Here is a 15,429-nt window from a genome sequence, read left to right on the forward strand (position 1 = left end):
GTGCCAGCCCTAGCTGGAGACCCCTCATGATTGCTCTATGAGAGTGTTTTACTGGCTCATTTGACACAGCCTTTCCAATTACATCTCCATCAGTTACTTGTCCACTGAACATTGACTGAATGCTGTGTTCAGCCACACTGTTACTGGAAAGGGTTTGTCATTTAAAAAAAATAGCTAGCAATAAACTGCAAAATGCTCACGCGGCGACCTGTGTCTCATATAGATTCCGACTGCACGGGGCGATTGAAGCTGAACGGCCATGCGTAATTTCCTGGATGCGGCCCCTGTGCCGTGACTGTGCTGTGTGTTGGTGTTGCAGTCCTGACACATTGAGGAATAAGCCACATTCAGGCTTTCTTTCCACGCTTGCTCACTCCTGCTATCAATTGTGAAATCTGAAAGGACTTTCCCTCCGCTCACACTCGCTGAGTCTGCTCCGAGCTGATTTGTGCTGTAGAGAAGGCAAAGTTTGGTCTAATCTTCACTGCAACATAAGCAGAAGCATAGCAGGTTCAGTTAAACTCTACTAAAGTGAAGGTTACAGGACTTGTCTACAAAAATGATCAGAGTAAAAGGAGAGAAAAAGGATCTAGGTGTGTTGATGCTGTACATATTCTACTCCTCCCCAAATGTATGCATTATCTGATTTCAGTTCATTGTTGTAAATAATGTAAACGATCATCATCAGTCTAAGTCTAACTACTTAAGTTGTAAAAGTCTGGAATGGATACTTTATTGTGTATGACAGATAGCACTAGTAGTCACCACTTTTATGTAAGCTATTTAAATATACTTAGTTAAAATAAATGTTAATACTCAGAGGTGCAGACTCAAAATAGTGGTATTACCATGAAATGATTCCTCTTAATATATTGGTACTGGACAAAGTGGTCCATCATAGCCAATGGGTAGTGTATACAAGTCAGTGTAGCACAGATTAAGTTAAGTGTATTTGCTTAGAACCCTGCTTGGAATTGCATCATTTTTAGCCATGCTAGCAGCGTGGCTCTGTGAATGGCAATGTTAGTCTGTCAGTCTTATTTTACAGTCTATGGACATTCATGGTCCCCAGAGGATGAATCCTACTGACTTTGGTGATTCTCCGACTTTTCATCTGGTGCCATCATAAGGTCAAAATTTTTATTTGCCAAATACCTGCAAAACTAATTCAACTAACATTCCCATAAGCCTAATTTTAGTATGTTAACACGCTAAACTAAAATGGTGAACAAGGCAAACACTGTATCTGCTAAGCATCAGTATGTTAGCTTGGTTGCTCTGAGCATTATAGCAAAGCATTTAGCCCAAAGCACCACTGTGCCTTAAACGTAGCCTCACAGAGCTAGTATGGTTGTAGACGTGTTATTTTAAGTTACAACATGAGACAGACCTTAATTTGTGAGAAAATTATCATGTCAAGCCTTTAAAGCACCAAGCACTGTCCTGAGAACTCCCTCTTAATGTTACTATCGCTCCATGTAGCTCAGTGATGGAATTTCGTACTCGAAAAGACCGTAACTTTGGGAAAATACCTACTTGATTTGACTAACTCAGACTGCTGAAGCCTCATACTAGCTTTGGCTGAACTTAAGCACTTTTGCACCAAACAAGGACTGTGGATTTTGTTCCCAATCGCTTACATTGAAGTCACGCTTCAATGTAATCACTTCACAGCCAGTTTTGACAGGACGAATGACTAATGGAATTCTTGAAATGCACACATGGGCATATAAGTATTGTATTAAGAAAGACAAAATCTCAACCTATATAATCTTCTGAATCAGTCATCAGATCCAAATATGCCAATCACAAATAAGTATGAAGACATTTTCCCATCTTATTTGTAACACATTCCACCCTAAACTTCTGTACTATCAATTCTTCAATACTCTCTTGAGAAGTGAACATTGAGTGAGCTATTAGCTGGCCAGCAGAGCGTGAGGAGTCACTCGCACCAGTAAAGGTCACAGATCTGTCAAAGACAACCTCATTGAGCTGGGCTCACTAGCTTAAATCGCCACTTGTCCCTCTGATGTCCACATCACAGACACCGCTGAGATCAGTATTCTTATCACAACGACAGGCTGAGAAAATAGGTGGGAGGATGGTTACATTTATGTTATATTATGAAGGACTTTTTTATGGGTCACTATCCCCACTTCAGCAAAACTACATAATAACAGTCATGTTCCTACTCATCAAATACAAGTTACAATTTCATGTTTATTTAAATTACATTTAAAAAGGGTTTCTGGACACAATTCATATTATAATACATACCCATTTTTTCAGGCATGTGAGCAAAAAAAAAAAAAAAAAAAAAAAATCAGAAATAAATAGCAATCTAAGATATGGACTGTCAATGATTAAGACTGATGACCAGTAATAAATGCTGTGGACTCAGCATAGATATGATCAGCAACAATCCTAATGCCCGGCTTTAATTTCCTGTTCATGAGGGGGTGGTATATTAGTGATCGTTAGTCACTGTGAGCCTCATGCTGCTATATCTTTTAGTTTTCAGTGCAGGTATCACACAAATGCTCACACAGTAACATAGACTTAACTTTCAAAATCCTCTATACTTACTTATTACTTATATAAAAAAGACAACATCCATAAATGTTACTGACTCAAAGCAAACTGGTGAAATGACAAGGAAAGATTTTAAAATAAGAAACCCTTACAAACAAAATATACATTTTCAAGCCATATTTAAATTCATGTGTAGAACAAATATGACATAAATCAACATCTCTTAAGAAGCATTCTTGCAAGAAACAAATTTAAATATACAGAAAGCATATAAATACAAACGCCTGTACGAAGTTAGCCCTGCAATAAATACTGCTGTATTTAAAGTATGTTGACACAAATCTATCGTATATTTTGAGGATGTACTTTGTGGTGGTGTTGCATTAGACTGCATTATATAGAGAGGTGTTCGTAATATATAATGTCCGCCTTAATTACTCAATGTATTTGGAGGAAAAACACCACAAACTACGGCTACTACTACTACTACTCAATCGACGCCTGTTGCTGACACAGGGTCAACAACAATTAAGATTTATTTATTAGTGTCACAAAGGTATTTATTACAGGACTATTACGATGGACAAGTGTTTTCTATTTTTTTGGTCATTCACTTTACATATTTAAGACTAGAGGCCCAGTGAACTGTTAGATCCATGCTACATCAATGCGTGGTGGAAACATTTGGGTAAGATAATCAGCACAAAAGACTTACATTAGACTTACGTTAGCTACACTATTCAACAAGTAAGAAGCTCATTGTCCACAAATCAGGTCAAAATTAACACCCGAAATAAAAATGAGATAATGGGGAGTCACCAAGACGCTGCAGACCCAGATAAAAAGCAGTAGCAGTAACCCCTTGCATTTCATATCAGCCATATTGATTTTCTATGTCAAGCATTCAAGGCCAGCAACAGCATGGTGCTTACATCAAATACAGCTTGAGTTAAGTCCCACTAGATCTCTATATGGACTTGTTTGAATATCATTGCATGTTTTGTCTGCAGTGCAGTCAGGGGCTTGAATAGACCTCTTCTAGTTCATCCCTTTTTTCCCCTTTATTTGGCTTCCTACACAGTTTATGAACTGAGCCTCTGTTTCTGTGACAAAAATAGCACCCACAATCCCATATAATCATACATATTTCTTATCCCCACTTCCCTGTGGCAGCAAAGTGGCTATTGTTTACACATGTAAGAAACGCTGCAGTTAGGGGCTCCACAGACAATATTTCCATGTAGTGGCTATAGTGGTTATAGCCATTATGGTCTCTTAAGAGCACTTTCTGTTAGTGGGAGTCCTCTTTCAGAGCAGAGCGCACTCTGGCCTCCAGCTGGTCCGCTGGGGGCCGAGAATCCGGGTTTGAGGCGAGCATGTCTGAAAGCAGGGTGCACATGGCTGGACCAGGAGGGGGTGGCAGCGGGGGTGCTCTCTTAAACTTCATAGGGATACACAGCTGGAGGTCGGCATTCTCCCACAAAGCTTCCCCCAGCGGCATCAACCAGCCTGAGCGACCCTTACACACATAGGCACCTAAAGAGGAAACACGAGGGAAGACACTGTTAAGTCATCAAGCAGGAGGGTCCTGACTGACAGCAACAACAGAGACAGCAGGGAGCCACTTGATCTCAGTGATTGTGGATTTGCAAGTAGTCAAGTGCCTACTGGTATGACATGTTTCCAGTAATTGCCAACAGAGCCCAAATGCCCAAAAAGTGTGTGGAAGATTTTGAGAACACACTGGGGACACTCGTGCTCAGAATGCATTGTTATTAAACAGGAACAATACAATCACAATCAACTAACAATAAATGATAAAACCATAGAACACACAGTATGAAGATGAGGCCGTATGAGCAACACAACAAATAAATGTCAATACATGGCGTTATCTAAATAAAATGACACAAAAACAAATGTCACTTAAATGTGACAATTATTATGCTGACAAAATCAGATGTGCTATTTGGGATAAATATTGAGTTAAAGGAGACATTTTCATTGTTTTGTGATAGCCATCTTGAATTCTGCCAAAACTGTGTCGCTTTTGTATGTAAATAAAACAGACGATTTATTGCATTTGTCCAGTTTTCCAAGAACAAAGACGAGAGCGTTTGTCCTGAAAATTTTGAAGCTTCCTAAAAAAATAAATAAATGCCATTTCCAGTTCTGTATCACATTCTTTGAGCTTTGGGAGAGGCTGACTTTTTTTATATATTTAGATTAAGCTTTATGGGTCATCACTACATTTTTTTTTTTAATTCATTATAGCTCTAAAAATCGCCTAAACTCTTTTATTTCATAGCCATGCCAATATAATGAAATGTTTTACACTTTTTCCATTCATCATCATTTGGTCAACATAATCCAACAATCAGATCGGGTCATACTCTTGATGAATCCAATCCATGATGATATTGGTTTAGTATTATCAGACAGCTAATCTACTTATATTTACATTATAGACAAACACTGGACTGGTTTTATTCACTAGGTCTTGATGAATTGTGGGACACAGTTGGCTGTGAATGCCGCTGTGAAGCTGTATTAAGCGTGTATCAACTGTAGGTTAACAGTACTGCATGTTGACATTTTTCAGAAGAGGGGCACTTCCCTGATTAAACTGATTACAACTGAAGATGGACTTAAGCGCTCAAGACCAAAACTGCAGGCACCAGGATAGACCCGAACATAATGTGACAGAACATTACCTGGTCTGTGAACATAAAGCTAACATTTGCCAAGTTCCTATCATGTCATTGTAGAGTTTTTGGCCACTAGTAGCACTATGGAGCAATGTATTTATGAGTGTGTCCCTGTTTTGTTTGTCCTCATGCACACGCGCAAGGATTTATATGAGCATATAACAGATTCCTGCCAATTGGTGCGTAACGGAAACGGAAACTTTGTTCACAACTCCACACGGCGCCTTTAAAGCCTCTACAGAACCCTGGTACACCCACACACTTACTTTGCCTAAGTAGATGTCAGCTCATGTACAAAGCCTATAGCTGAGTCCCAATGCCATATTACAGTATACTCAAAACAGTCAGTATGTATACTAAAAAACTGCAATGCACAAAGGAAAAGGAGGAGCTGATCACAGCTGGACAAAATTAAAACTAGTTGTTGAAGTTGGTGACAGCTTCACAAACACCTCAAAAAACAATAAATAACAATTACATTTTTGATTAGACCTCAGAAGTTGGGCACATTTGAAGTACCAAGATGAGCTTCCTCTTCTTTCTTTCATACCATTATGAAATTAATACTTCAGGGTTTTGGCTGCTGATCAGAATAATTAAGAAAGATAAAACTTTGGGCTCCAATAACTTAAATTGGTCATTTTTCTTTATTTGACATTTTCTATTCTAAATGATTGATCGAAAAACTTTATAGATTAATGAGGCGAAACTAAATCATTAGTTGCATCCCTAAAATGTAGCAACCCCCCAAAATTAAAGAGGATTATCCGTGAAAGTAATTAAAATGTATCAATTGTTACTTAATCTCAAGCTTTCTTGTACTCCTTTTTCAGTTTTCTAGGGAGTACAAATGAGTTCTAATGGAGCACTGTAAGTACAGTAACACATCTGTCATGCAAGTACAAGTCTTTTTCCCCTGATGATGCTCGACACGGAACCCTGACCTGAACACTTGAGCTGAAGTCTATAGTCAAGTGCAGAACTGGCCTGGTGAAATGCCAGTGATGATTTCCTAACCTGACTGCGCAAAAAGCCAACAAGCGCTGGGCTTCAACAAGGGCAAACACAAGAGGTTGTGTCTTGCTCCTTGACTATATTCTCTCCGCTCCCCTGCCTAGTCAAATAACTGTGTGGGTGTGTGGGTCTTGAGAGAGGATAAAGTAAAATAATGGACCATTTTATCTGTCTGAGAAAAGCCTCCAGCTGCCTCTCCCTATTTTCTCACTGACAAAGAGGATTGTGATCGGGGCTACTAAATTCCATTTAGCCTTTTTTTTTTTTTTTTGAATCCACTGAAACCCCTCTCTCCCCCCAATCATAACCATTTTCATTCAGCCTAATGGAGTATCAGGGACTCAGGGAGGTTCTCAGGCACTATACTTGGGGATAATGGTTCATATCCCCCTGCCTCCAGGTCAGTTCCAGAAACATTTTTTGTGAATAAAATGAGACATCTGTATTACAGCCATTTCATTACTCTCTGACAGTGGAGCGCAGAGCAGAACTGAGCCCTGCGTCTACAAAGATGCTTCCTCATGCTATGGCCGCATGGGGTTTCTGACAGCAAAATAGGACACACACACAAAAAAAAAGAGAGAGATTAAAAAAATCTCAATGCTGTTCTGCAGAGCTATACTGGAATGCTTGGCACAGTGCTTCTCCTTGCTCATATTAAATTGGCCAGAGCTTTGCAGACTTTATGGGTCCAATTCACTATATCAAAGTTCTATGCAATGACAAGTAATTTACGGCAAAGACAAATAATTAAATGAAATTACACAAATACCAACAACCCCGCATCTTTGCATTACCATCAGTCAATCGTAAATGCAGGCAACATTTCCAGATTATTCAGAAACTGGTATCTCACATGCTGCCAACAACAGCACATTTGGAGTAGGACAGGCTGAATCACATACTGTCAGCTTGTATTATAAGATATAGAGCTACTATAATGCATATCAAAATGAACGTACCATAAATCATTCGCGTCTTTGCCATTTAGATTTATGATTGTACCATACGTGGTTGAAGAATGTATGATGTATAGTATGTGACATTTTTAATATGTGCCAGTTAATTAAGTCAAACTCGTTTCAGTGCGATGCGTCATCAACCTGCCTGACCACACACTCAACCTTTCTGTGAGTGCTCTGACTGGTGAGCAACATAATGATAATAACATGATGCACCTATGCTGATGTGTTACCCAACATGTTAACACTGTCCCATATACATGAAGATACTGCATATTGGTGTGTATTGTAAGTCTATCTATATCTGTTGGCATGTTGCTTTGGTTGCTCATACTGTTTTGAGGAAAGGAGGCACCTGGTATTCTCAGTCTCTCTAGTCTAGTCTCTAGTCTCTTTTGACTCTCCATTGTATACTTACCCAGTTGTTCCTGCGTGGTCCCTTCTTCCACAAAGGTGATTCTCTCCAGAACAGCCCAGAACATCACACCCAGGGAGAAGATGTCTGCCTGGGCTGTGTAGGTCAGTCCACCCCACACCTCTGGAGCCATGTAGAAGTCAGAGCCACAGGTGGAGGAGAAGTGCTGCCTGGTCAGGTCACCGTCCACCAGACCTTCACTCATCTTGCTTAGACCAAAGTCTGCCACCTATGTTGGACAGGGAGATTAATTGAAAAAGAATTACAGTATGCTTTGTGTTGGCATCAAAGTTTTTTCACAAGAATATGACTTTTCTTTTATGCCTATACTTTATATAAAAGAGGCAGAGTAAAAAACAATGTCCTGATGCCTGATGTGGTATTTATCATTAATAATTTTAAGTCAAAATGTTAAATATTTTCTGATTCCAGCTTCTCAAATGTGAATATTTGCGGGTTTTCTTTGTCTTCTGTGATAGTAAACTGAATAGCTTTGGGTTTTGGACTGTTGATCTGACAAAATGCATTTGAACGTATAGGCTTTTTCCACTGTTTTTGATATTTAATGGACCAAATGATTAATCGAGAAATTAATTGACAGATTAATCAATAATGAAAATAATCCTTAAAATAATCCAACAAGTTGTGTACTGACTCTAGGTTAATGCCACTGATGTATCTGACGTAAACATTGTCACATCATAACAATCTGCCTACCTTGACAACAGGGCCTTTTGGTGTCACACAGACCAGCACATTGTCAGGCTTCAGGTCTCGGTGGGTGATACCCAGACTATGCAGGAAGGCCACAGCACTGCAGAGCTGTCGAACCACGCTGTGGTTACGCTGGGAGTCTGGTGGCCTGGAGAGCAGGTACTGATTCAAGTCACCCCCGTCACAGTACTCCATCACGAGCCACAGGGCCAAGCAGCGCAGGGGTCCTGGCTGCTCTTCCTCCCTCTGGGCCGGTCTCTTCCTGGCTTTGTTTTGAGGCCTTTGTGGAGTTGTAGAATCAGATGCACTTGATTTAGTCTTGTCCTGAAGCTTGGCCCTGGCCTGGACGGTGTTGGTCCTGTCCTGAAGTCTAGAGACAGAGTTAGTCCTCCTCTGGGTGTTAGGCTGGGAATTATTGCTTTCTTGACTTCGTGGTGCTCCGACTACACTGCCCTTCAGCACGCTCTCAACTAGACGTAGAGGCAGTTTCCCTGGTTTTAGGGGCTTCAGGCTCCTTGGCCCCGTCTGTAAGAGGCAGCTGTGGAGTGCAATGACATTGACATGGTTCTTGGCTGTGGCTCTCATGGCCCACAGCTCTTGCAGGTAGAGTTCAATGCACTCTGGGTTGCTGCAGGGCAGCCGCTTGATAGCCACCCTCTGTCCTGTTTTGGCAATATGGCCTTCAAAGACCACACCATAGCTGCCTCGTCCTGCCTCCTTCTCTAAAGTGTAGAGCTCCTCCATCTCCTCCATCTCTCACAGGAGCTGGGGCCAGTTGTGACTGCTAGCAAAAATAAAATAACTACGGTTAGCATGATAAAAATGACACGTAGCGTTAACGTCCACAAATGTTAAGTGAGTGTCTAGTATTAACAGTGTAACTGGCAAATGTTTAGCTACAACAGACTGTCCCTACCTTTGTAAGTTTACGTTATAACAGGAGCCCAAAAATTAAGCCGGGGATGCTTATTTAAACTCAGCTGGGATTCTACGTTACACTTCACAACTAACCTTACTGTACCGTTATGTGCTAGAGCTAACGTTAGTAACATTAGCTAACGTTACTAGTCCCAAAATAACTAATCTTTTCTACCTTGTTGAAGTTAACAATTGAGACAAAATTTTGTATACAAACAATAACTTCAATTTTCAAAGTGGCCTCGGGACCATATGAAGTTAGTTAGTGAATTAATATAACATGGCGCTGTCTGTAGCCACACTGGCGTTAGTTTAAAAGGGAAGCAAAACATAAAGCTCTTGCTTCAGATGAGCTCTCGTTAATGTGATTTCAAACTTACCCACAAGACTTCAGTTTACATTACCAGCAATGAATCGACTTCAGTCTGCAATCTGGTTGATTGGCAAGCCGTTTCGCACAATATTCAACGAATCTGGATTTTTTTTATTGTTGATCAACAGCTGAGGTAAAATAGCAGAACAACAAATGCGAAAAACTTCCGTGTCTAAATTCACAACGTCCCGCTCTGTGTGTACGTGCATCGTGATTGGCTATGGCAATTCAGTCGCGTGTTGTGATTGGTTGATAGCAAAGCTGTAGCGTGCAATAAGATTCGAATGTCTAAGCCAACATAGGTTGCAACTGAGGAAATTGTCACGTACTATAACAGTTATGTTGAATGATTTTTAAAGGTATGGAAACAGACTATTGGTTTCAGAAGGAATGAAAGTAGTCAATGAATCATTTATTTTAAGGGATAACAACATATTTTAACACAGTATTGATATTAGCTCAAATACAATGTTGAATGACGCAGTGTTCAAGCGGCAAGGCTTGCCAGGCGTGTCAGTCAGTCAAAAGTGAGGACATTAGCCGATATTAGCATCTGTGTCTTATCATAATCACCATGGAAACATACAATTTTATATGCACCGTAGTTACAAATAGCCACGTTAATGTTTCTCACATTATTTGTATTTAAAATATCACAAAATGAAATGTTATAATTTTACCGTATTTTGAAGAACTATCAGACAGTTGGCCATTCAGTAGGTTAAATTGCTCAGAGGGAAAATAAGTAATGTTAGTACGTGGCCGGAAGTATTTTCGCCTATTTTGGTAGATTCAAATATATGCTTCAGTGGGTTCTCGGTTTTCATTACTGACAAGCATTTTGTAAAAAACATGATAGTGCTGAGAATGCCTTACTATAGTGATACATCTGAATCAGTAGTCTATTATAAGCTGGGGCAGTTTTGTAATCAAGCCATTTAATTTGACAAAAAAGTACTGAAAATGCAAAAACACCAAACTTCCATCATTGCTACAGTCCCATTTATTCACAAAGAACCTTATGAACAAAACACGCACACACTCCTATACACACACGCACAATGAGTGGGTGCTGAATCAGTATCGACTGTTTTTTGGTGGAAGAGCAGCAACAGTGGTGATGACAGATAACAGCATTGGTGTGTGTGTGTGTGTGTGTGTGTGTGTGTTTGTTCTTCTGAGAGAATATAATAGGAAACATGGTGATTCATTACACTGAAGCACTCTGAAAGAAAAGAACAGCTTTGACGTGCGGGTGCGGGTGCTTGCTTATGTGGTCCATAGCTTTTATCAGTGATGCCAATCATGAATACTCTACATTACTTGAGGAAGATGGAGTCAGTCACACTTGACTCATTTTTATCTTGAAGCAAATGCCCTCTATTCTATTATCATATCTCACTTGCTTTGACAGATATCTGGAAGCAGACATTGGACATAATGTAGAGTGCATTCTGGCTGGAGAATTTATTAGGAAATATATTGTGGGAACCACACAAAGGAGCCAGAATTGAATTTCCTGACAAAGAAGAAAAAAGAATTATAGGTTTAATCACCTCTGTTTTCAGACAAATTGTGTTTCTGTGGAGGCTTTGCTTGCTAATTATGGAGTCCACCAATAGGAGGGGCAACAGTAATTATTTCCTTGATTGAGGTCAAAACCCTTGCATTTAATCCTGAGGTCTATCCTGCACTCCCCCCACACAAAGAGTAAACATCTTCTCAGCATCCCGTACTCAATTTCACAGCAGTCACTCTTTTATAAATGATGATTTTCTTCCTCAGTAAGCTATCTTTTCATGGGGAAGTCTGCCACATTGTCTACCACCATCCTCATGTCTTTATTGTGTAAACCCAATGTCTTTACATTACAGTTTTATGAGAAATAAAGTGCTTTTTCTGGTTGCAGATAACCCTTGGTAAAAGAAAATATCTGAAGGGAGTTATGCAATGAGATCGATATATACAAACACATGAAATACTGCGGTATGTCTCACCGAATGCTTACGCTGAAATAAAACTTTTTTGGTGGTTGACACTGCAGATTTTCCTAGCAGAGGCGTAATTCTTCTTCCATGTAATTTTAAATGGCTTTTGGGATGGAAATGTAATTCTTTTACAGGCTAAATTTATTTTCGGCCCTGCTGTTAGTAACAGTCATTTGTGTCTTTACAGGTGAAAGCCCCGAGCCGCCATAAACCCTGCAGAACCCCCCCCCTCACGCACACAGAGACTTCCTTGGTTTCACATCATTGGGTTTCATTGTGGAGGAGGACGATAAAACACCTCAACTGGATGAGATGGAGAGGAGACGAGGCGTTCAGCTTGAAATGAACAGTGGACTCAAATACTGGTCATTTTTGGTTGCAGCTGTCTGTGAGTTCCACAAACTCTTTTGACAGGGAGTCCACCAGCAACCAGTTAGCATTTTTTTCATCCTTAGAACCACTTTGGGCTCTAAAAAAATCTTATAAATCTTGTTGTTAGTGTAGGAAATAAAAGTATAACAGCCATTAAATCAAAAGAATGGAATGTACTGTATATGTAAATTTATGTACATGCAAATTTAGGGAAATACTGCCAAGTGCTTACTACTGTTTATTGGAAAATAGAGTTCATTATAGGGAACTCTCTTAGGACAGATAATACATTTATACTGATTGCATAATAAGTTCTGCTTTTATGCCAGCTATCATTCTCTTCAAATTTCTAAAATGGTGCATATAAAACGCTGTGCAATATCTAGTACAGCACCTAGGTGTTGTGTCTTTCTTATTAAAGCAATTTATTCATCATTCTCTGATTCATGGTAAAGGGATAATTGATTGAAGTGCTGATAAGCATAATTATTTATCACGTTTCTATTCATACAAATCAAAGCTTTAATGTTGTGATATGGCTGTTTGGAAACCAATTACACATTTCTATAGAAAGTTATATGCGTTTCTAATCCTTGTGGAGAATTACTGAATGATTAAAGCTTGATCTTAGACAACACAGTTTTTTCACCATTTGAATGGCTTGGGCTCCACTCCATGCCAGAAATATGTATTATTTTTTAAAGATTATCCGTGGAAATAATATGATAATATTCTCCCTTAAAATACATTTTACAGATCATGTGAATCACAAAAACCTCAACAACAGCGACAAAAGAGCAACCTGTGACAAAACCTTAGGGTGTATGTGAGAAAACAAACGTACTCGCTAGTGTCTGATGAAACCCTCACATTTTTTAATAAATTGGGAAAAACTTATATTTTCAGATTGACTACCCCAAATTTTGAAACAAAACAGGTGTGCACTGGATTTTAATGGCTTCATGCTCATGACATCTACAAGAAAATTTACAAATCATCCATACCAAAACTGGACTTACAAGGTTTTAATGTGATGTGGTGCCAAGTTAAGCATGACCTTCTCTGTCATCAAGGTAATCACTGGCTCCTGGCTACCAGAGGAAGCGTTTGTGAACGCTGGACAGCCAGTGGATAACAGCGATATCAATGACAGACAGGCCCCCCTCAACGGATGCTTGTTCTTCTGTGCTCCTTATCTCAGCCTCACCGAGGGCTCTGTCTATGTACCCAATTCATCCATCACTATCAGACCTCACACAGGTTCAGGGCCAGCATTCACACTTTTACAGGGAGCCAAAGCTAATGTCAGCCATGATGAGGAGGGAGTTGAATTTGAAGTGTAACTTCAAGACCAAAAAAAGTAGGTTTTTGCTGTGGCTATTGTTATTATCAGAGACATAATCATTGTTATTTCCATCACATGTACTAACGATCAATTGCTACTGAGCTGTTAGTTTTTAGCCACATGGCTCTAGGAATTGCAATGTGGCTCGGACGGTTGGTTGGTTGGTCCAAAACTTTGGTCTAGACTGAAATATCTCAACAATTTTTAAAAGAATTGCCATGAAATTTTGTACAGACATTCATGTTCCTAAGAGGGTGAATCACACTGACTTTGGTGATCCCCAAACTATGAGTTTGATAATTTTGGTTTGTTGTGAAATGTTTCGACAACTATCGGATCGATTGCCTGAAGTTTGGTACAAACATTCATGGTCCCCAGAGGATGAATCCTAATGGCTCTGGTGATTCCCTGACTTTTTCTCTAGCGCCACCAGCAGGTCATAAGTTTTCACTTATCTCGTGAAATATCTCTCCATCTACTAGATGGACGGGCACAAAATGTTGTACAGACATTCATGGTTCTCAGACAGTGTAGCCTAATGACTTTGATGATTGCCTGATCCCATATCTCAGCATGCTAACATTCTAAACTAAGATGGTAAACGTACTAATCATTATACCTGCTAAACACCAGCATGTTATCATTGTTATTGTGTCATGTTAGCACGATGACATTAGCAATACCTGCAATAAGTAGTTACTAATTTTGGCCACTTAGGGGCAGCGGAAACAAGTTGTGAACACAACACTGACATATCGTCACCTTTTGGCGAACTTGTTTGCAAACAGTTTCTTATTTACACATACAGCAGTTACAGAGCAACATTAGCATTCATTTGGAGTCATGTTTCTTGCCACTTGACTAATATAAGTCCAATATTCACTCTCCTTTAGCTCTGTCTTTGGTCTCTACCAACTCCTGCGGCGAATATCTGGCTCTTTAGCTGCTAATTGCTCCACTATGTTCTCCGGCTAGTCTCTAACTGTGTCTGTCTGCCATTTGGTGCTGAGCAGGTAGTGTACAGGGGGTTTTTTAGAAAACAGCCTGCTGTGGCCGAAAACAATGCCATGAGAGCTGTGAGAGTGAACCAAAACAGTAATGTTACTAAACAATTAACAGTTAAACAATGAACTGAAACTCACGATAAAGCTCCGTAAAGCAGAGGGGAGCTGCAGATTCAGGTGATAGTTCTCTGTAGGTTCATCACTACGAGTGACACCTTTAACATTGTCACATTGTTTTCACATTGTCATTTGATGCATTGTTGCTACAAAAATATCGAGTATATTTCAATTGTTTCTGTCCTATTTGCTTAATCTCCATTGTTCTTCTTCTGGTTAACATCATCATCATCACCTTAACTGAACACTCAACATGTATTATAGACCATAGTCTACGGAGAAAGCTCTCGGGACTTTGGGGCAGGTCTTGTTTTCCATCCCCAAATCTCCTGCATGACTCATAGCAACCTCCTGTCTGCAGACCCAGGCTGGCTGTATGCTCTATCCATTGACTGCCCTGCTCTACATTGTTCATTCTTTCATTCACAAGAAGAATAAAGTCTCCTATTCAGGTGTGCCTCACCACCAGCAAAAAAAGGCTTGCTGTTTTTCTCTGTCCCAGCACAAACAACCTTATTGATCCATGGTCATCTCCATGGCACTGCTTTCATCACTTGTACTCAACTTGCATTTCTAGAATAAACATCTGATTCTAAGTACTATTGTTTCCCCGACCTTGGCAGCAGGTTGGCATAGAGGTTATGGGTTTTATGGACCCCTTAAACATAGGAATTCTGGATCAATCTCATGGTGGATGATGCGTATTTTTAGAGCACCATTAGTTGGCTCAATGAAGACGAAACCGGTGGCGTAGGCAATGCCTCCTACGTCAGCGAGGTGCCATGGTTTGTGTGTCTGTCCGGGGTTTGTGCGTAACCGAATGGGGGAATCCACCCCTCTCTCTAGCTCTCCTCTATGGTGATGTGAATGGTGATATGCAGGGGAAGGGAGGGGGGGGGGGGATTGGAGGGTTGAGCCAGGAGGGAAGGGGTGTGCCATTATAAGAAGCCTCAGAGGAGGCATG

General features: G+C 40.1%; 1 protein-coding gene across 2 annotated transcripts; it reads right to left on the reverse strand.

Moving 5' to 3' along the window:
* Positions 1-2,203: 2,203 nt before the first annotated feature.
* Positions 2,204-9,839, reverse strand: si:ch211-63o20.7 (Serine/threonine-protein kinase pdik1l-B-like). 2 transcript variants are annotated; one of them, XM_044170368.1, is made up of 4 exons: positions 9,647-9,839; positions 8,352-9,129; positions 7,638-7,863; positions 2,204-4,071 (listed from the first exon to the last, which is right to left on the reverse strand). In XM_044170368.1, exons 2-4 carry the CDS (start codon positions 9,099-9,101, stop codon positions 3,827-3,829), a joined length of 1,221 nt encoding a protein of 406 aa, XP_044026303.1. In that variant the 5' UTR covers positions 9,102-9,129; positions 9,647-9,839; the 3' UTR covers positions 2,204-3,826. The 2 variants fall into 2 exon arrangements, with proteins under 2 accessions (XP_044026303.1, XP_044026301.1); XM_044170366.1 differs by having other exon boundaries at positions 8,352-9,132; positions 9,647-9,838.
* Positions 9,840-15,429: the final 5,590 nt, after the last annotated feature.

This window comes from Siniperca chuatsi, linkage group LG16 (assembly GCF_020085105.1).
Source record: "Siniperca chuatsi isolate FFG_IHB_CAS linkage group LG16, ASM2008510v1, whole genome shotgun sequence".
Lineage (NCBI taxonomy): Eukaryota > Metazoa > Chordata > Actinopteri > Centrarchiformes > Sinipercidae > Siniperca > Siniperca chuatsi.

Excerpts from the sequence above, each read along its gene's own strand:
- si:ch211-63o20.7 (XM_044170368.1), bottom strand. The coding sequence starts at position 9,101 with ATGGAGGAGATGGAGGAGCTCTACACTTTAGAGAAGGAGGCAGGACGA. Across the intron at positions 7,864-8,351 it reads CAAAAGGCCCTGTTGTCAAG|GTGGCAGACTTTGGTCTAAG; the intron begins GTAGGCAGATTG and ends TGTCCAACATAG. Across the intron at positions 4,072-7,637 it reads GACCACGCAGGAACAACTGG|GTGCCTATGTGTGTAAGGGT; the intron begins GTAAGTATACAA and ends TTTCCTCTTTAG.